The sequence below is a fragment of the Barbus barbus genome (genome assembly GCF_936440315.1).
Source record: "Barbus barbus genome assembly, chromosome: 39".
Classification (NCBI taxonomy): Eukaryota; Metazoa; Chordata; class Actinopteri; order Cypriniformes; family Cyprinidae; genus Barbus; species Barbus barbus.
In genome coordinates, this window is record NC_136717.1 from 1,151,127 (window position 1) to 1,172,223 (window position 21,097).

Genomic DNA, 21,097 nt, shown 5'->3' on the forward strand with positions numbered 1-21,097 from the left:
AAAATAACATGTAAAATCAATCAATACATTTTAAATTAACTACAACAACCCTTAAAATTTCCACAAAGACATTTAAGACTTTCACTGCATATGCATCTCAACTTCAAGACTATGAAGTCTGTTTAAAAAAAGGCAGGAAACTAAATGATAGCTGCTGGAATTTTACAGAAATAGGCTATATCTATAGAAAGTTTAAAATGTCTACTTTTAAACGAACCAATTCAAAAACAAACATTTCCTGATTATTGTAATCTGTATGAGGGTTGCATTTCTCTCTAACGGCGTGTCCAGTACTCTGGAGCATAGGCTAGCATAGCCTACCTGTCAATCCTCCCGTTTTTCCCGGGATTCTCCCGTATTTTACCATTCTATCCCGCTGTCATCCCTTTTAAATATTTTCCCTTATTTCTCCCGTTTTTTTAATGTTTCTATAAAGAAAGAAAGAAAGAAAGAAATCCCACTGGGAGTATTTTATATGTTTGCTACATTCGCCTCCGTTAAAACTCCCGTAATTTGTATGGCCCAAACTTCATTATATGAATAATCGCGTCAACATATTCCAACGTTGTCCAGTTGCCAGATCTTGTATGCTTCTCACACAATCGACACAAATTTCAACCCTTTTGTCCCCTCAACTTGGCAACCTACAACCCAGTGCTGCTGTTGGGTCGCCGTGATTTTACCAAGTAAGACATGTTCCTGGATCAACATCTTTTGTTGATCCTGGATTAACATTACTGTCCAAAAATACAGATTTAACCAAATCCCTACCCCTAAACCTAACCCTACCCATAATTTATTCCTAAAATCCATGGGAAATGATAGCTGATTAACAAGGGTGTAGATGCACCTAACCCTGATCGTAAGCCTAAAACAGATATTTCCTGAAAAGTTATCTCTGGGTTCTGATTGGTTGATTGGAATGTTGATCCAGGAACATGTTGTACTTGGTGAAATCACGCTCACCCTGCTGTTGATGTCTGCGCAGTAGTGATGTGTGGATGGTGGTTATATCCACGGGAGCTGTGGATAATCCGCGGGTCGGGTAATAAAAAAATGCATTCTGATTATTTGCGGGTGGACACGATAAATCATTAATTATGCAAATATTAACTACATTTTCTAAAATATGAATGTGTTTTAAATACATTTTTTCATCTGGCATACAATTTTGTGTGTGTGTTCGCCTGTTCGGGAAGTTGCAGTGACAGAAACGGGTCACTGGTATGGGAGGAGAATAGGCCCTTTTCACAGTGACGTCAGATAACTTGCATGTATTAAATTATAAAATTACAGTGCCTTACAATTCATTTGGTTGTATAAAAATATGTGGATAAAAAATGAATGTATGGAGGTTGAGGATTGAGCATATTTAGCATTTTTACACAGCTTGCATTAGTCCTTACAAAGTATATTAAATCATCGTGTTGCCTTTCAAATTGTCATTAGGTGTTGTTGCATTTATGATGGTGTGTAAATTTTCGGGGCTGAGAAATGGTTATCAAATATCTATAACAATCATGTGTATACATTTATTTCACATCTCTAGGAAGAGGCTTACAAGCTCGAGAGTCAGTTTACCAGAGAGCGCAGAAGAAGTAGCCAGGAGATGGCGTAATGGCCGACAACGGGTTCCAGATTGAGAAGATGCTGACAGAGTTGGGAGCAACGCTTATCATTCCTCCGATAAAAAAATCGAATCAGCTCAGCTTGGAGGATACCGAGAAGACCCAGGCTATTGCTCGACTAAGAATTGTAGTTGAGAGGGCCATACGCAGAGTGAAGGAGTACCATATTTGGGATGGGCTTGTTCCTCTGTCTATGGTAGGTTCAGTCAATCAGCTGTGGGTCATCTGTTGCCTCATGTCAAACTATCAGGGACCTCTTGATATCAAAGTACACAGACCAGTCTTGACGGGTTTCCTCCAAAACATTTCTTGGATGAGCAAAATTATTCTTATTTTTGTTTTTTTATTTACACATGCAAGTATGGTTATAGAAATGAATGGAAAAAGCCTCCATAGAAGCTCAAAGCAGTCTACAAACAAGGTTGGAGGCATTTGCAGCCATGGAACATAAACACATAGACATGAATGACAGACAGAAAAGGCCATATATAGTTACATACAATGCAACGTTGACTGAGAAACGCAAAGATAACTGTGTTTACAGGAACAAAGTATTTACAACAGTAATTACAAGAAGTCGTTACTTGTATTGCCTCTAGATGTGCATAAAAACTATTTACATGTTAAAATTCTGCCTCAACGCAACAATAAATCCATGTAAATGTTATGATAAAAATAATCTAGATTCTTTTGCATTGAGCTGATGAACTCCTCATCCCGAAATATTCTTTCAACTGTGAAGTCAGTGTGCGTATCTGTAATGAAATCGCACCACTGAAGTCCACTTAAGGCCAGCTGGCCTTGAACCTGGTAATAATACTTGTGGCTCTTCTTAAGGCAGGCCTGGCCTCGAACTGTGATCAGGTGTCTCACCTGAGAAACATCTTCAACATCGCAAGTCTTTACCTCTGCCAAACCAAATGGTGGCGTTTCTCTTGGGTTCAATACTTTAGCATCAGGGCTTGCTGCAAGGGTGAGGTGCATCAGGGTGGATGATGATCCCACACTGCATCACAGAGATATCACAAAAATCAGAATACTGTCTTAAAATATCTGGTTCCAGATCCAGCCCTCTTTTCATTGCAGCTGTCTGGGGAGTTCCTCTGAGAATGCGAGCTGCTAAGGCTTTGGCAGAAGACTCTCCGCGAACATGGCATATTTCACCAAATCTGCTTGCTGTAAGTCAGGGTTTCCGTACTTGGGTCCACAGCTGGCATTCTGACTGTAGTTTTGTTTCTGCCTCAATAGCACCAGAGATGTGCCTTGACACCTTAAGGCTCTCTAAGTGGCACTGTTGCTTGTAGTTGGGCTCAAAGTTGCATTGAAATTTAAAATTGTAACCTTCAACAGGCAACTGAGGAAATTCTGGGGCACCAGGGTGTTTTGTAATGTCTCTTCCTATCTCAGGAGGGCACTGGTATGAGAGCACAGACCCAAAAGGCACAGGGCCAAACTTCCGCCTAAGTCAACCGTGACCTTTTCCACGTAATTGCGTATTACGTGACGTCACGAACGCGCATCACAGAACAGAGCAAGGCGAGCATTTGTGCTTATAAAACTTAAACTTTTTTATTTATTTTTGAAATGACCGATCGTTTCTCTAGATAAGACCCTTATTCATCGTCTGGTATCGTTTAAAGCCCGTTGAAGCTGCACTGAAACTGTCATTTGGGCCTTGAACCATTTGGGTCCCATTGAAGTCCATTATATGGAGAAATGTTTTCATCAAAAAACCTTAATTTCTTTTCGACTGAAGAAAGAAAGACATGGACATCTTGGATGACATGGGGGTGAGTAAATTATCAGCAAAAGTTTTTTTAAAAGTGAACTAATCCTTTAAGGCACCCCTGATAAGGACACACAAGGGTTCAAAAATCATAGAAAAACTAAAAAAAATGTTCATATAAACGCTGTTCTTTTGAACTTTGTTCATCAAAGAATCCTGGAAAATAAAATGTATCAGTTTCCACAAAAAATATGAATCAGCACAACTGTTTTCAACATTGATAATAACCAGAAAAGTTCCTTGAGCAACAAATGAGTATATTATTATGATTTCTGAAGGAACATGTGACACTGAAGACTGGAGTAATGATGCTGAAAATGTATTCACAGAAATAAAATACATTTGACTATGTATACAGCAGAAAACAGATTAAAATGTAATATAATATTTCACAATATTGCTTTAGTAGTATAACAAATAAATAAATGTGTTTACCTTTCGTGAGAACCCATCTATCCCACCAAATATGATGGTTTTACTTTGAAGGTACAACATCATGTTAAACGTAATATTGCATAACATTACACTTTCGTAGGTAAAATATAAGACAATACCTTATGAGCTTGTGATTCGTGTCAATATGGACTAAGGACAGTGGACTTTGAACAAAATATGATCTCCTGACAATACACCCCAGCTGTCATCCTTTCCAAAATCCCAGGGGCATCCACTCTGTGCATGGATTCTTTTATGCGGTTCCATTGAACTCTTATGTCCGTCTGCTTGCAGGCAGCCTTTTATCATCCTATATCCAGCATGTGGTAGTCTTCTTTTGATGGCCAAAATGGCATTATCCAATTCATTGTCAGATATGGTGCTATACGTAGTTTTTACAGAAAAACCGAAGTCACGCATTTGGCGGAAGATTGTTGACTGGCTTACTCCTAAAATGTTCGCAATACAAGAAACTGGTAAAGACATCTCTATGAGACGGGACAGCATTTCCTCGGAAACAATAGTCGACCTCGTCCACCACCACATTCCCTCGTAAGAACTGGGGCCACCTCTTGGGAAAGGGCTGCATGAATTTTTCGTTGTAAATCCATGAAGGTCTCCAAAATATCATTTGGCACATCAAAGATAGTGGAGGCTGATGACAAAATAAACACTTCTTGATTGATACATACTAAAAATAGTCCAAGTCCAGATGATGGCCATCTAAAACTGCACTTATTCGTGACCTGAGGCGTTCTAGTAAGTGCGTCATCAGCGGTCCCTGTAAGTCAAATTACTCGGACATTAATATTACTTAGACAAAATTCTATCTTTTATTAGTGATAATGAAATATGTGATAGTTTAATATTCCTGTTCATGGTCTTCTATAGATCAGCAAAATGTTGTTGGAATTTTGTTAATCAAGATCAAAGGCAAAAGCACTTTTTTAATGTGTAAGAACAAAATGGGTATATGCAAACATGTTAATATAAATGAATGCATTTCATTAAGGTCAGTAACAGTGCAATTTCAAGCATTAGACTTTAAACATTAAATCTCAATCAAAAGACGGTTTGACTGGGCCATCATGTCCCACTCTTTATTTACATTTCCTTTTATCCAAAGCGACTTACATTGCATTCAAGTTACAGTTTTTACATTTTATCAGCTCTTGCTTTCCCTGGGAATCGAACCCATGACCTTAGCATTGCTAGCACCATGCTCTACTATTTGAGCTACAGGAAATTATTTTCTCATTCATGCATGTTTCTTCATCACTCTTTGGTGTGTATAACTTAAGTAGTACTCTACTACATTAATATATTTGCTTTAACAATAGGCACTTAATACCGTGGCAACAATATATTCAATCTTACCACCCAGCCCTACTGTCTATTTATGAACTTGAAGCACAACACTATGTCATGACATCAGTATGTTCAGCCAATCAGATTGGTGTGTTTAGACATGCATGTAAGACACTGGTTCACACAGTGGAGTTCCCAGAATGTCAACACCAAAATAATATATTTGTGTTACTGTTAGACTTCTATAGAAGATTTCCAACCTCAGATGTCAAATCCTGTCAGAAAATATCAAACCAGTAAAATCTATCAACAGCAAATCTTGTCTGGTAACCAAAAAGGTGTATTATCAGTCTTCTATCAGCCTGAGAATTTGACCAAGAAAGCTAAGAGCAGAAAGTCATGGTAACAATGAGCAGAGTTGGTTTATTGAATATCTTAGTTGCACGTGTTTCAATGCTCAGACTTCATTTAATCAGTACAAATCCAACAAGAGTTATTATGTTATGAAACCCCACTATCATAAGATTAAACAACAATAGAAATGAAATAAGTCATATGTAATATAAAACCATAAAATGACACAAATGAAAAATAATAAAATGAGGAACAAATGATTAATGTAATAAAATGAAGGTAACACTTTAGTATAGGGACCAATTCTCACTATTAACTAGTTGCTTACTAGCATGCCTACTATTATCAAATTGGCTGTTTATTAGTAGTTATAAAGCACATATTCTACATCCCTCATCCTACCCAATACCTAACAACTATCTTACTAACTATCAATAAGCAGCAAATTAGGAGTTAATTGTGATAAAAGTCATTGTTAATGGTTTGTTAATAGCCAGAATTGGACATTAAAATAAAGTGTGACCAAAATTAATACATGATTAAATGATCAAATCATAACTACATTGGTGAGTAATGATTATTGACTTTTTATAAAAATGAAATTGAATAGAAAATAAAACAACACAACACAGATGCTTCTCTCTTGAAGTAACACATTAACGCACACAACTGTGGCTGATGAAAATCCATAAATAAACCACATTTCAAGTACTGTGAATGCTGACAGCACATTTATTTGTTTTTATTTTGTATAGACATTTTGTATTTTTTTAGAATAATTTGTATTAATCTTTTTTTTTTACCCAGATTACCATTTTCACTAAAATCCTTACAGTTACTGTAACAATGATTTTGTTGATGGAGTTATGTTGTGATGTGGATCCAGATAGCCCAGTTAAAACTGTGCTCGCCAAGCTTTTCTACATATTTTCTGTGCTATGCATATACTGGTTAAAATCAAATGAGGTTTGGAATGTTTCCCACAGATGCTCTCTCAGATGGCCACACTGTTAGGGATTCTGTTTGGAGACAGATACCAATAGGGCAATTTCAATTTTTCATTTCGCCTCTTGATGATGTTGTTCACTTCAGCTAATTTCTTGCGGAAAGTCTTAGTGGCTTCTATGAGCGGTTGTTCAGTGAAGTGCATATCTGGATACACGCCTAAATACAGCTGGGGAGAAGATTTGGACAACAACCATTTACATTTTTCAGCAATTTTGCAGGAAGCAAGAATATTCAAACTAGTTATGAATGATAAGTCATCAAACCTCTTCGTCCTGGAACTGACTAAGGGCCCAAACTGCTCCTAGATGCCAACTGGAACGTCCACGGTCCGGCAGACTCTCCATGATATAATTCATATCCACCTGTCCCTTCTGTGTGGGAGGAGGCTTCCTCATGGTGCAAGGACAGTTGGGGATCCAGGCAAACCAGTCATACTGGAACACAGTACAGATATCAGCCTATAGATATTAACCAAGCCATAGTTTATATTTATCCAGTAAAACATGTCTAATCCCACCTGTCCAAAGTTGACAGCAGCATGTTGTGCTGAAGCTGTGAAAATCACAACAGTCAAGTACTCGACCAACTGCTCCCGAGTTTTCAGGGAATTCGGAAACTCTGTGAACATTGGCAACATTTTACCTCATGTATACAATTAAAGGCATCTCGCCTGCCATGTTATCATAATACATATGTAATCATACAAACATTCACTCTTGCACAGATATAAACATACTTACATTTTAGTAAATTTATCCTGTACTCACCACAACTCTCGGGACAATTCTTCATACCAGAGAAAGAAACATCATGAACAAAAGCTTGGATCTCCTCGTCCTCCTGAACGGTCTCATCACTGCTGTAGTAGATCCTGACCACATCAGAAACAAAACTGGAGGAAGATCAAATTAAATGATGAATCACCAAATTCAAAAATAAATTCTGGTGTCAAATGCTTTACTAATTACTTCATTGTTACATTTTTGTGTAATTTATCAACTACCTTTTCACTGCCTCCCAGACCATCATGCCATCATCTCTGTAGTAATAGTTGGGCAGATCTTCCTTGTTGTCCACTCCTCGAGCTTTCATGGCCTCAGGGAAGCACAGGGACTTGTAGGTTAAAGTTTTCATGGCCTTTTGAATCACTTCAACAATTCCATTTCCACCGACGCCATTAGCCTTTGAAGTAGAAGGACATCATAGAGTGTACGGAAGTTTCTGTAACTAGGTGTTTTACATTTTCAAAGGCCTCCTCAGCACATAGAGCCAGTTTTATCAAGATATCACACTACAGAAACTGTGTCTGTCCCCCGAACTAGCAAATACAAAAAACATCCAATCCAACTTAAGAGTAACAATTTACTTGGTGTTCAACAAATAATTTTTTTTTTAAATACAGAGAAACAAATGATAAAGCTTGGCTTATTGAGTATTAGTTCCCTTTATATTGAGGGTGACCCCGAATAGTCAAAGATTCAGCGCTTTGATAGGAGGAGCCTGATTTGGGTACCAATCTCACAGTTGAATATTCACAGAGGTGTTATGAAACAACAGGATTGTGATATTTTGGCTATAATGGGGTGCTTAATGTAGAACTTCCAGTTCTCTATTGAACGTTCACTTCATGTTGAAGTGGGTTACACTCCTGTTTACCCTGTTACTGAAGCCTGATTTGTTAAACAAGTAACTGATGTTGTTGGCTCCCATCATTTTATCATGTTATATCGCTGTTTAGAAACTGGCATTACTCCTGATTTGCTAAAACATGCAACAGTTCACCCTTTGCTTAAAAAACCAAACTTAGACCCCACAGTGTTAGGTAATTTTAGATCTCCAACCTGTCTTTTATTGTGAAGATTTTGCCGAAAATAGTCCTCTAGCAGATAATGATGTTTTTTCAATTTTTCAATCTGGTTTTAGAAGAAATCATTCTACTGAGACCGCTTTGTTGAAGGTTTTTAACGATGTACTAATAACGTGATTCTGGTGAATATGCTGTTCTTGTGCTTTTAGATTTAACATCTGCTTTTGATCCAGCAGATCATGCTGTTCTTGTTGCCCAGTTGGAGCATTGTGCATACATTACAGGCAGTGCACTGGAGTGTTTTAAATCTTGTTTTTTTAATAGAAGCTTTTCAGTTAAGTTTGGAGAGTATACCTCAAGTAATGCTGTATTATCGTGTGGGGTTCCTCAGGGTTCCATCTTGGCCCCAATTATTTTTTCTCTTTACATGCTGTCACTTGGTTCTATTATTAGAAAATAACACATCATTCCATTGTTACGCTGATGACACACAAATTTATCTGCCCCTCAAGCGAAATTCAGATGGTTTGGATAACCTCTTGGCCTGTTTGACTGAAGTAAAGGCATGGCTTTCTTTAAACTTTCTGAATTTCATTGAGAGTAAAACAGAAATTATTATATTTACTCCCTCTGATTCCTCTGCTACTCCTAAAATAAATTTGGATGGGTTGTCCTCCGCCATGAAACTGTGGGTAAAAAACTTGGGCGTTGTGTTTGATGAATCTTTGAAATTTGACAGGCAGATTAATTATGTGGTGAAATCTTGCTTTTTCCAGCTACGACTTTTATCGAAAGTAAAGACTTTTCTTTCATTTAAACATTTTGAAAAAGTAATCTATGCCTTTATTTCTTCAATGTTGGACTACTGCAATTCTCTTTACATTGGGAATAGCCATTTAGCTATGTCCCGATTACAATTAGTCCAAGACTTTTAATGGGTGCTCATAAACGGGATCATATTACTCCGGTTTTACGTTCATTACACTGGTTGCCGGTGCGCTACAGAGTGGATTATAAATGTTACTTTTTGTTTACAAATCATTAAATGGTATGGCTCCATCTTACTTTCTGTTCTACAGACTGAGCACCATTCAACCAGATTACTCGGGTCATTAAAACAGAGATTTTTGTCGATTCCCAAGTCAAGGTTTAAATGTAGGGGTGACCGTGCTTTTTCTGTAATTGCCCCCAGACTTTGGAATGATTTGCCCATCTCGATTAGACTGGCATCATCTTTATCTGTTTTTAAATCTAAGTTATAAAGTTGATAAAACATTTAATACATGAAGCATCTTCAATTGTGTTGTATATTACTGCTTTATTATGTTGAAGCACTTTTCTTTTATGGTACTCTATTACTATTTTGATTGTTTTGTCTTTTTGTCAGGGAACTGTTGTGTGTGTGTCATGTGTTCCTGCCTCTTGTGCCCATATTTGGTTTGTTTCCTGTCATGTCATTAGTTAATTCTTGTCCAGCCGTGTTCGTCTCATTATCTATGATTTGTGTGTGTATTTATAGTTCTGTCTGTTCAGTTTCGTGTCGTGTCGTCTGGTCTACTCGTTACTCCCCGGTGTTCCTGTTGATGTCTGTGTCTTACCCTGCCTTGTCTTGCCCTGCCTTGATGTCAGTAAAGTGTGTTATTTGAGTTTATATCCTCGTCTGCGTGTTCCTGGTTCCTCCCTCGTGTGTGCACCGTGACAGAAGACCAGACCAAAACAGTAAGCGGCGTCCCTTCACCTCGTTTTGTTTTCCGTTTTTCAAAAGTCTTGTTTTGTTCCTGTTTTGTTTGTCCCTCGCGGCATGGAAGTCGCCACTCGTCCTTCTGCCCTAGCCCACGACATGTCGGCGTGGGAGTTCGGCAGGATTGCCACGAGTGCCGCGAGTCCGCTGGCCGCGAGCCCTGAAGTCAAGCCCTCGGGATCGCCGCTGAGTCAAGCCCGCCGATCGCGGGAGATATCCGCCGCTGCCCGCGGCTATCCCAAGCCTGCCGCTCACTCCAGCCCGCCGTTCGCGGGAGTTCACGCCGCCATCCGCGGCACACCGAGCCCGCCGTTCGCGGGAGTTCACGCCGCCGTCCGCGGCACACCGAGCCCGCCGTTCGCGGGAGTTCACGCCGCCGTCCGCGGCACACCGAGCCCGCCGTCCGCGGGGAAAGCCAACCCGCCGTCGGTGGCTCCCCCTATTCACGCCGCTACCCGCGGCTCACCGACCCCGCCATTCGCGGGAGATCACGTCGCCGTCCGTGGGGAAAGCCCACCCACCGTCTGCGTTTTCCCTGTTCACGCCGCCGTCCGCGGCTCCCCTGTGCACGCCGCCGATCCGCCTCTGACTCAATGCCCGCCGGCCAGCCTCTGACTCAAGGCCCACTGGATTGCCGCTGACTCAAGCCCGCCGGATTGCCGCTGACTCATGCCCATCGGCCGCCATGACCCTCTCCGTGGATGAAGTCCACACGTCACGGCCAGGAGTGCCGTATGTATGTCTCGTTGTGCCCACAGGAACATTTTAACTTACCATGTCTTGTCTTGTCCATGGAGACTCGTCTGGGGCAGGCGGCTCCTTGAGTTGTGGCCATGGAGGCCAGTCGCAGCCGCTTGCCCCCCCTGTCGCAGAAGTGGAGGAGGTCGCTGAGGGACCCTGTGAGGGCCCCTGACTCCTCGTCATGCCCAGAGGAAGACTCAGCTTCCTAGCCAGCCCAGGAGGGCTTCTGGTTCCTGTGGGATGTCCTGTCCTGTTTGTCTGACCCTGGAGGGTTTCTGTCGTGTCTTGTCGTGTTTTGTCTGTCTAGCCCCGGAGGGCTCCTGATACCCCCTGGATTCCCCATGGAAATTTTGGGGGGGGGTAGTAGAGCTCTGGGTGGAGTGGGCGGGCCGTAGGAGGCCACGGCCACGAAGACCACCTGCCATGGCTTCCTGAGCTCCCAGCTCCGCCGGGGCCTCCGTCTGTTCTGCTCTGGAGGTCCCCGTCCTGTGTTTCTGTGGATGTCTGTCCTGAGGGGCCTCCAGAGCGCCCCCCCCCTCCCTGATGGAACTGTTAAGGCTCGGGACGAGCCTTTCGGGAGGGGGGAGTTATGTCAGGGAACTGTTGTGTGTGTGTCATGTGTTCCTGCCTCTTGTGCCCATATTTGGTTTGTTTCCTGTCATGTCATTAGTTAATTCTTGTCCAGCCGTGTTCGTCTCATTATCTATGATTTGCGTGTGTATCTATAGTTCTGTCTGTTCAGTTTCGTGTCGTGTCGTCTGGTCTACTCGTTACTCCCCGGTGTTCCTGTTGATGTCTGTGTCTTACCCTGCCTTGTCTTGCCCTGCCTTGATGTCAGTAAAGTGTGTTATTTGAGTTTATATCCTCGTCTGCGTGTTCCTGGTTCCTCCCTCGTGTGTGCACCGTGACACTTTTGTTTTTATTCTTGTAGTATCTGGTTTTAGTTACTGTAAAGCACATTGGTCAGTGTGGGTTGTTTTTAATTGTGCTATATAAATAAATTGTCATTGTTATTGGTAAAAAGACTGCATAATTTTAATTGTTAAATGTCCCTGAGATTAAAAATTTCAGGTTTAAATGGTCTTGATTGTAACTATTTTGTGTACCTAATATAAAATAAATAATATAGAAAAAATAAAGGAAATACAGCTGAAATATTACAATTCTAATAAATATACACACTTGTGCCCAAATGTATGCAGTTGGCATTAACACAAGCAAAATTATATAAAATAATAATAATCCTGAAAAATTCAAAAATGTCCATAGGACAGCCAAGTATTAAAGACAGGTTAAAACTGTTTGCATCTTTAGACCTTAAAGTCATGTTAACGAAGCAGAGACATCAGAGATAAACATGAATGCAAAAGTTGTGTTCCAGTTAAAGATACCTTATCAAAGAGCCCAGATTTACAGATGAGTTTTTCACGAGCTGCAGCATTGATGGCAATGGTGAAACGGACATGAGGTATCAGCAACTGTATGAGAAAATGAAGCATATTAAAAAAGACTGGCCTTCAATAAACAAACTACTCTAGGTTACTACGTGACACGGTCACACAAGACACATTTTCTACCTGCTCAATATATTATTGTGTTTTTATACATATTGGAGTTTTAATAGGTATTAATGTTTTCTTAGCCATTTTATTCCTCTTTTCAATTTTATGTGTGTAGGTCTTCTGATGTCATCTCGTTATTAATTACAACAATGACAAATAAATAATAAGACTCATTAACAATTATAAGAAGATGAATAAGCAATTCCTTCACCAGAAAAGCAAGCTCTTTACAGTTGGCAAGCATTTTGGTGCATTAATATAGAAGAGTCACAGGTATGCATTTATAATCATTTTACAATGATTTGAACACACTTCATCCAATCAGAATTTAGACGTAATTCTGAAACTGGAAAATGTATGTTTCATGTTATACCCTAGAGACACTTTTATTAATCAAGGGCACAAAAACCATGATGAATCCTTTCCCCATCATTTACTCACCCCCATATCATCCAAGATATTCAGGTCTTTCTTTCTTCAGTTGATTTTTGAGAAAAACATTCCAGGATTTTTCTCCATATAGTGGACTTCAATGGTGCTCAAAGGATTGAAGGTTAAAAATGCAATTAAATTTATGTACTTGATATACTTTTTAACCACAAACGATCATCTCACACCAACCTCACGCATTATGTAATCACGTTGGAAAGGTCCCGTGTGACGTAGGCAGAAGTTCCAAACCAGTGTTTGCAAAGTGAATATGTGAAGAAAGTCAAACATCCGGTCACACTTATATTAGGTGGCCTTAATTACTATGTACTTACATCAAAAAATAAGTAAAATATACTTATTGTGGTCATATTGTATTGTAAAACACTTTTGCTGCTATTGAGGTGGGATACGGGTAAGGTTAGGGACAAGTTTGGTGGTATGGGTAGGTTTAAGTTTGGGGTAAGGTGTAAGTGATGGGTCATTAGTGTAATTATAAATGTAATTACAGATGTGATTAAGTTTTTCGCCATACCCTACGTTTTTGAACCAAAATACACAGACAAAGAGTTAACTGCATGTAACGTTTCCAACATGATTATGTAATGTGCGAAGACACGCATGTGCAAGCAGAGTGAGAGCAAGACGAGCATTTGGGGTTAAAAAGTATATGAATTTAATTAGTTTTTTTAGAAAATGACAGATTGTTTGCCCTTATTCCTCAGCTGTGATCTTGTAGAGATCTTTGAAGCTGCACTGAAACTTCATTTTTAACCTTTAATCCACTGAGCACCACTGAAGTCCTCTATATGGAGAAAAATCCTGGAAAGTTTTCTTCAAAAACCTTAATTTCTTTTCAACTGAAGAAAGAAACAAATGAACATGTTGTAAATTACAGGGACATTTTTATTCTGGAAGTGAACTAATCCTTGAACTAAGACATGCTTTCTCTGGACATTAAATAATTTTATGTCTGAAAGGGAAATTTCTACAAATGCATACATAATAAGGGTAGTCGCCAAATTAAAATGCATCCTTTCCTTTTTGTCACTAATGTTTCATTGCATGTCTTTGGTAAAACCTGACAGTGATTTTTTTTAACATCAAAAGAGGGTTTGCACTGGTGCAAGGTGTTAGTAATTCTGGTCCTAAATCTGATAGCAATGAAAGCATTAAAGGATGGCTACCTTGAATACAGGATGGACTGCAACGAGCTGTCTGTACATGGCTATGGCAAAAACCTCCGATATCAGATGTGTCCTGAGAAGGTGTGTGACCAGCTGGTGTACACTGTAGTCAGCGTATTTCACCCACATCTTGGCTAGCATCCAGTCGTACTGATTATCGCTTGGGAGAAAGACTGTGTTCCCCACTCCTAAAGTGGTCTGACGACTGAGCTGTTTTAGATAGCAAAATAAGACCAAAATTAGTATTTGGTAAAAACTCAAAAATAAAAAGTTGGTGCTTAACCTACTTAATGTTAAAGTAGTGTTTTACAAAATGATTTCTACAGGCACCTGAATAGCAATTGGTAGGATTTCATTCTGGCTGTTCTTGTACATCAGGCAGAAGGGAGCAGCCACATACTGCTTGGTATCTGGGTCTGAGGCATTGGCTTGCACTCCCTCCAGTATTTCATAGTCTGCTATGTAGATGTTTCCTGCCTGTAATAGAAAGGTATTTAGTATTGGAGCCATAGTTACACTGGAGAATTTTTACTCCATTCTATATAATTCATACGAACTCTGTCCATGTTTAAAACTTGACTAAAAATGCATCTTTTAAGGATTGCTTTTAATTTGGGATTATGTTGTGCTCTACAAGTTTTATTGTACTATTTTTTATAAATATTTCTAACTCGTGTAAAGTGTCTCTGAGTACCCTGATAAGTGCCGTATAATTTTTTTTTTAAAATATTATATTATTTTCTTTTTATTAGTGTGGTGTCATTTTTTCTGACCTTTAACTCCTCTTGTAGTGTGAGACCTCTGTCCAGGGAACCCTCCACCATCTCCTGTGTGACTGCAAACTTGTCTGGAAGATTCATGCACTTCCTGATCATCACAGGATTGCAGCCATTCAAAAACTGATAGCCAAAAAAGTAGTCCTTATTCCAGTTCTGCATCACATACTCTGAAGTTCTAGGATCGACCCTGTTTTTTGGGACAGTGCCATCTATTCCAACAGAGGAGACCTGATTCAAACATCAAACATCAAACAAACAGATGCAAAGACTAGATCCATGGAAACTATTCATTTGTTATCTTTAATGTAAGAGCTAGCGTGAACTGTTTGAGGGGGAGTCAGCAATGAACAGTTCATTGTGCTGTCAAAGGGAATAATAAAGTCAGCTGCCAGTGAGTTTAGGAGTATGCAAATGATGTGTGCCTTAGCCTGTTAATTTTTGCATTCTCACAATAATTTATACTCAGTCAGTGGACAGATTGTTTTACTATTAGAGTAAAGTAGATAAAAGAAAAGAAACAATCCAAACCTGACACAGGGTTCTTGATTTTCATAAATATTTTTTCAAAATCTGCAATATCTTTCCAAGAGGACTGGAAAAAGGTCATGCCCATAAATTTATTAAGACCAAGATTCTTAATCCTGAAAGAGAAGATCATGGAAAAATACAGCTGAATGCAGATTTTCAGTTTCTGGTTCAATTTAAGCTACGCTCGTTTCTCCATTTATTTTGAGATATTTCCTAGCAACAGTCAAACGGTGTCACAGGAAATCTATAACATGCATATTTGTTGGGAGATACATGCAAAGGGATGAACACAACCTACGCTTTAATGTAATTCGAAGAGAAGTCCACAGATTTTTCCCTTTCAAACTGAACGTCCAAAGGAAGTTCATTGCTTGAGTTGGCATCGATGCTCATGGGGAAACCAGAGCGCCATTCCTTCCACCTTCAAGAAAGAGCAAAATGAATCTTTCAGTTATTTGGACCGAGAATTATTTTAGGTGATATGAAAATTTTAATAAGCATGATTTTTTTTGTCTGGTTCCATGTGCCTTGGTATTATCCAACCAATTGAAAAAATCTGCAGTGAATTCATTGCACTATCCATTTTGTCCCTGAGCAATCCTGTTTCGAACAAAGATGTGTTCCTCCACTAGGTTTTTTATGGACGTAGTGTCCGTGACATCACCCGTAGGTTTCTGAAGAGCATTTTTGAAGCTCAAGGTGCGCAGAGTCAGCCGTAGCCATCTTGGCAGCGCATCACTCATGGATAATTGAAAGTGGGCAAAAAGGTGGGACGTGGGTGGAGCTGGTTGCTGAAGCCACACCCTCGTAGCATGACGGTGGTGACAACAGTGGCAATCCACCTGTCACTCAAGTGGCCTTAATTATGCAGAACTTTAAGGCTTAATATAATTTATGAAACAATTCACCCCCCTCTCACAGTTGTCATGAAGGGCAAAATTAGCTATATAGACCAAAACCACTTTTTGTACCAGTCTGTAAACATACTTTTTTTCTGCTGTAAAGTTGGGCATTTTAACATGGAGCCAGCCTCTAGCGGCCAGTCGATGAATTGCAGTCTAAGTCACTTCCGTGTTGGTTTCAAGACAGAGAGCTGGAGGTTGTCGCTCGGTTTTTATTCTGACTTGTGTTTGGTGTTTGTAGAGTTAAGCAGTCTGATCAGTGTCTCATGCATTGTGGGCAAGTTTTTATTCACCCACAACACAAGACTCGATGTAGGAGCCATGCTTATTTAATTTTCATAAACTGATTTGTTTAAAAACCTTTTGGCTATAGTATTGTTAATGTTTATTTTTTAGAGTTGTCACCTGGAAAAGGTGAGAGGGGAAATGATTAAAAAGGATATACCACCCCTGACAGGAAGAAAGTGGTGCGAGGACACAGTATTTTGACCGTACACATGGAGGCAGGATGGCTTCGTGTAAGAAACTTGCAAGCTGAAAAACATTTTCCCCACCACATGATTGAATATTTACACAGGACTGTAACTGTGGCATCAAACCTGAACAGCAGTTGTCTGGATTCCAGTTCCTTGCGCCTGTAGTCTTTCATATCATCATCCTGAGGCAATTGATCTAAACAAACGTGTATATATACAGACACATAAACAAGAGTTTTTATGACATGCTTCATTCAGGATTGGATAGTGAACAGATCGAAATAGGACTCACCCTTGCGATCTCGAAGAATCACTTCCTTTTCATCGGCTATCCAGCGATAACAGGGGAACTCAAAGCTGTCTCCAGAGGGTGTCGTCACACTGATGCATTTGCAGTACCAGTGATCATTGAACAAGATTTTCTCCTTCTCAACTTTCACCAGCACTATGTCTCCAAGAAGCTTCTTCACACTGATGTCAACAGATACCACCTTTAACAACAACTTCTGTTAGGCATAACTGAATCACACAGGCTGTGTGCAAAAATTACTGCAAAAATGATCACTGGATGTCATACAATATCGTTCTTTTCTTTATGAAACATGTATTTTCCTCAAACATCCTTTTTAAATTTGATTATATGACAATGCTTTTAATTGCTGTGAATACGTGAGGAAATTTGTGGAAGCTTTGAAAGTGAAAAGTGGGGTTATAATAATGCACGATTTCCCACATTTTGTGAGGAAACAAGAGTATTTGACAACACCCACAATTAAATCAGAGTGATATATATATATATATATATATTTATATAATTTACCTGAGTACAAGTTTTTCCGGGTTTTTTTTTCATATTCATCATACTTTCTAATCAAAATGTATGCTACGATATCTTGTATGTTGTGTTTAACTTGAAAACCCCAATAAACATAATAATAATAAAAAAATAAAAAATGCATGCTACGGATGCAAAAACACAGAAAATCGAAACTGATCCAAAAAATTGTATGACGGACGAAGGTTTCGGAGGCAGTTTGTAAACATGATTGACACAACATATTTATTTTTTAACGTGCGAAAATTTCGGTCTCAGTGTGCAATGGCCTAAAAGAGTTGATAAGTAGTTGACGTAGCTGAAAAACTACTCAAGTTACTGTGGTAAAACGTACTTTAGTATTATTTTTCAATTTTATCCAAAATGAGGCGATGTGGAGCATTAAAAACTCATGTAATGTCAGTTTCACAAGGGAGACTCATAAAAGTATTCGACTTCCAGGGAATCCCTTTTATGGACAAATGCATCAGATATCACTAAAGCTGAATAACATGCAGAAAGAGATGCTGTCACAGATGAAACATGAACACACACATAAACTATAACACCGATGATATATATGTGTTTATTTGTGTTCATTTCATAAGAATGATGTATATTTATAATGCAACGGTGTGAATAGTTAGTTGGCAGTAAAAAAATAATGTGGGGTGTGGGCAAGGTGGTCCTTAGAGCGGTGCAACCACACCAGGCTCGGCACTTGATTCTAAGTCATACTGCAAAATATTTCATTGTTCCTGAATATTATGAATGAAAATATAATTATGTAAATTTCAAGCATTATTAAAAACAAGTAAACACTCAGCAATTTAAAAAGTACAAATAAACAAGTTAGCAATCACAAAAAAAATTCAATTGAACAAATTAATTACGATTGAAATAAACAGTGTTTTAAGATTGTCAGGTATTCAGGTGCAGAAACTGTAATAAACATACAATATAAATGTAGTTACAAAGGTTAGTCAGGCAAGAACAGCGAGTGAATTTTCAGTCTTTTGTTTGATTAATGTTATTATAGAGAAAGCAGCAGGAATATTTGGCTGCTGTCACTTTAGGAGCTGCACAGATCCAATATACTGTTACACATGCGTTTTCTTTCTCAACTGTTTACGTTCATTTAAGACAAAACTGACATTTAACGGACATTTTGACATATTTGTGTGTGTATTTGTCTTTTCAAATGCAAAAAGACACTTACAGTTTGCGTGCAGAAGAGAAAACAGTGAGTCTTCTTGCGCTTTAATGGTTTAACGTCATATTAAAGAATTGATAAGCAGAATCGAAATCATGGTTTATTAGTTAAACGTACATAAAAATGCATGCTCTCTTATTGCAATGTTGAGGTTATTTCAGCTTTGTACTAAGTTTGCTTCATTCATTTAGCACTGATAAAGAGGGTCAGCTTTACTTAAACTGCTGAGCGCTCTGGTAATATCAATGGTATGACCCATTTTGGTAATCTGGTAATATCATTGGCATGAACCATGATTTAAATTCTGCTTATCAATCTTTTTATGTGTCTTTAAACAATTCAAGCGCAAGAAGACTCGCTGTTTTCTCTGCTGCACCATCTCTCAGGACCTGAAATGGACACTCACATCGACTCCATTGTAAAAAAGGCCCAACAAAGCTGTACTTCCGTCGCCATCTGAGGAAGTTCAACCTGCCACAGGAGCTACTGAATCAGTTCTACTCAGCCATCATTCAAGTCTGTCCTGTGCACATCAATAACTGTTTGGAGAACGGTTCGGATTGCCGAGAGGATTATTGGTGCTCCCCTGGTCACCCTCCAAGAACTGGCTGGAGCTTCAGAGCCTGAAATACCAGGACAGCCAGGCACAAGAACAGTTTCTTCCCCCAGGCAATCTACCTCATGAACAGTTAAATGTGTGTTGTTGTCTCTGTGTGCTGGAAGCGTGTGACAAACAAATTCCTTGTATGCACAAGCAAACTTGGCAATAAAGCTCTTTCTGATTCTGATTTCAGGAGCTGTCAAAATTTCTATTTAAAATCATAGCTTAGAGTATAGCTTTCTTACAATCAACTTAAATATTGAAACATTAACATTACTGTTTCAAAACAGCAACACTAGTGATTGACTGTCAAAGCAAAGCACGGTTTGAACGCTCCGCCCGCCAGCTGGACTGGAAGTTTTGATTGGTTTTGAGCCCTGAGTCAGACCTATCTGTTATTGCCTGAAGCACAGGGCTCCACCCAAGTAGTTTGAAAAGTGCCTGTCAAACACCAGCTCGCCCTTTTCTTCATCATCACCTTTTTGTACTTTTTACTTTTGGTGAAAAATCAAGGTAGCGAAGTTGATTATTTTTATTCAACTCAAGTAAAAGTACCACATTTTAATTATACTCAAGAAAGTAGAAAAAAATTAAAAATGCACTCAAGTACTGTAACAAACGTATTTGTAATTAGTTACTTTCCACCTCTGACATCAGTAAATAAATGAAATAATTTCATGTTTAAAAAATTAACAACCTGTACTATTTAATGCGTTATATTTCATTCATTCAATACATGACACAGCTGTTTCTATTGCTGAATTTGTGAGGGAAAAAATCATTCTTACCGTTCCTCTTGCAAAATGGTCAACAACGGATTTGTCCAGTAGAGTTCTGTCACTGGAACTCTCCGTGCCCACCAGCGTCAGGTATATGCCATTTATTGTCTCAGCAAACTCCTGTCTGCCAGTGGTGACAGACACCTTGTACTTGAACATCTTGCTCAAATGAGAGGAGAAGTACAGCACTGTCTTGTTTCACTGCTGTTTTAGGGGTGTGGTCTATCAATCTAACTTGTGATGACAACTCTGTGTTCTTTAATTAGAGATGATAGCACCAACAATATACCATTTTTTAACCAATTCCTTCATATTTGTTTTCTTTAAAAAGTTTTATATTCTAAAGCCTGATTCAGACAAATGCAGTGGCTGGTAAGATATGAAAATTAAATTCAACATTAACATTCACTGTCTTTATTCTAATTTGAAGGGCTACATATTTTTGAAAATAAAAGACTTAACGGGGTCATGGCAGGAGAAATCAAATTAGCCTTGATCTTTTGGCATATACGTGATCTTTATACCATTAAAACATCCTCCAAGTTTCATAGCTTAAAATATCCTCTCCAAAAATGCCTCATTTGGGTCTGAGGTGCATAATGACGTAACGGGGAACAAACATTTGTATAAACTCTGCCTCTAGAGAAAGACATTGATGAATAGTCTTCTTCTCAACATAGTCATAGATATTTGGCTAATGGAATGGATTTTAGTGTCTGAGCAAATTGAGAAAAACTGCAAATCTTGATTTATACATACATTTGCCACATGAACTCACTTGCCCAGTGAAACATGTATGTTATTAAAAGTACAGAACACTTCGTCCAGGCCCCCAAGTATTATATGCTCATGAAAAGAAAGTTATCAACAAGTTATTCAAGTTGTCAACAGCCAGAAAGATCAAAACTTTATATAACCTGCAATCTCTCCTGCACATAAAAAGGGAGATCTAATTACTTGAATGGAATTGCTTAAATTCACCCCACCTCAAAGTGCAGTTTTGTCCTTGCACGTTAAAG

General features: G+C 38.9%; 1 protein-coding gene across 1 annotated transcript; it reads right to left on the reverse strand.

The window, feature by feature from the left end:
* Window positions 1-4,917: 4,917 nt before the first annotated feature.
* LOC306859095 (polyunsaturated fatty acid 5-lipoxygenase-like) lies at window positions 4,918-20,246 on the reverse strand. The gene is made up of 14 exons (XM_079399925.1): window positions 20,088-20,246; window positions 16,964-17,162; window positions 16,795-16,867; window positions 15,592-15,714; window positions 15,294-15,406; window positions 14,760-14,974; window positions 14,317-14,463; window positions 13,987-14,196; window positions 12,200-12,286; window positions 7,523-7,701; window positions 7,287-7,411; window positions 7,037-7,137; window positions 6,783-6,953; window positions 4,918-6,685 (listed from the first exon to the last, which is right to left on the reverse strand). The coding sequence occupies exons 1-14, from the start codon at window positions 20,235-20,237 to the stop codon at window positions 6,506-6,508; spliced, it is 2,073 nt and encodes a 690-aa protein (XP_079256051.1). The 5' UTR covers window positions 20,238-20,246; the 3' UTR covers window positions 4,918-6,505.
* Window positions 20,247-21,097: the final 851 nt, after the last annotated feature.

What these genes read in the sequence shown, in the direction of transcription:
- LOC306859095 (XM_079399925.1), bottom strand. Translation starts at nt 20,237, where the DNA reads ATGTTCAAGTACAAGGTGTCTGTCACCACTGGCAGACAGGAGTTTGCT. An exon ending in ACCATTTTGCAAGAGGAACG is followed by an intron (nt 17,163 to 20,087) that starts GTAAGAATGATT and finishes TTGTTGTTAAAG; the next exon opens with GTGGTATCTGTTGACATCAG. An exon ending in AATCAAGAACCCTGTGTCAG is followed by an intron (nt 14,975 to 15,293) that starts GTTTGGATTGTT and finishes CTGTTGGAATAG; the next exon opens with ATGGCACTGTCCCAAAAAAC.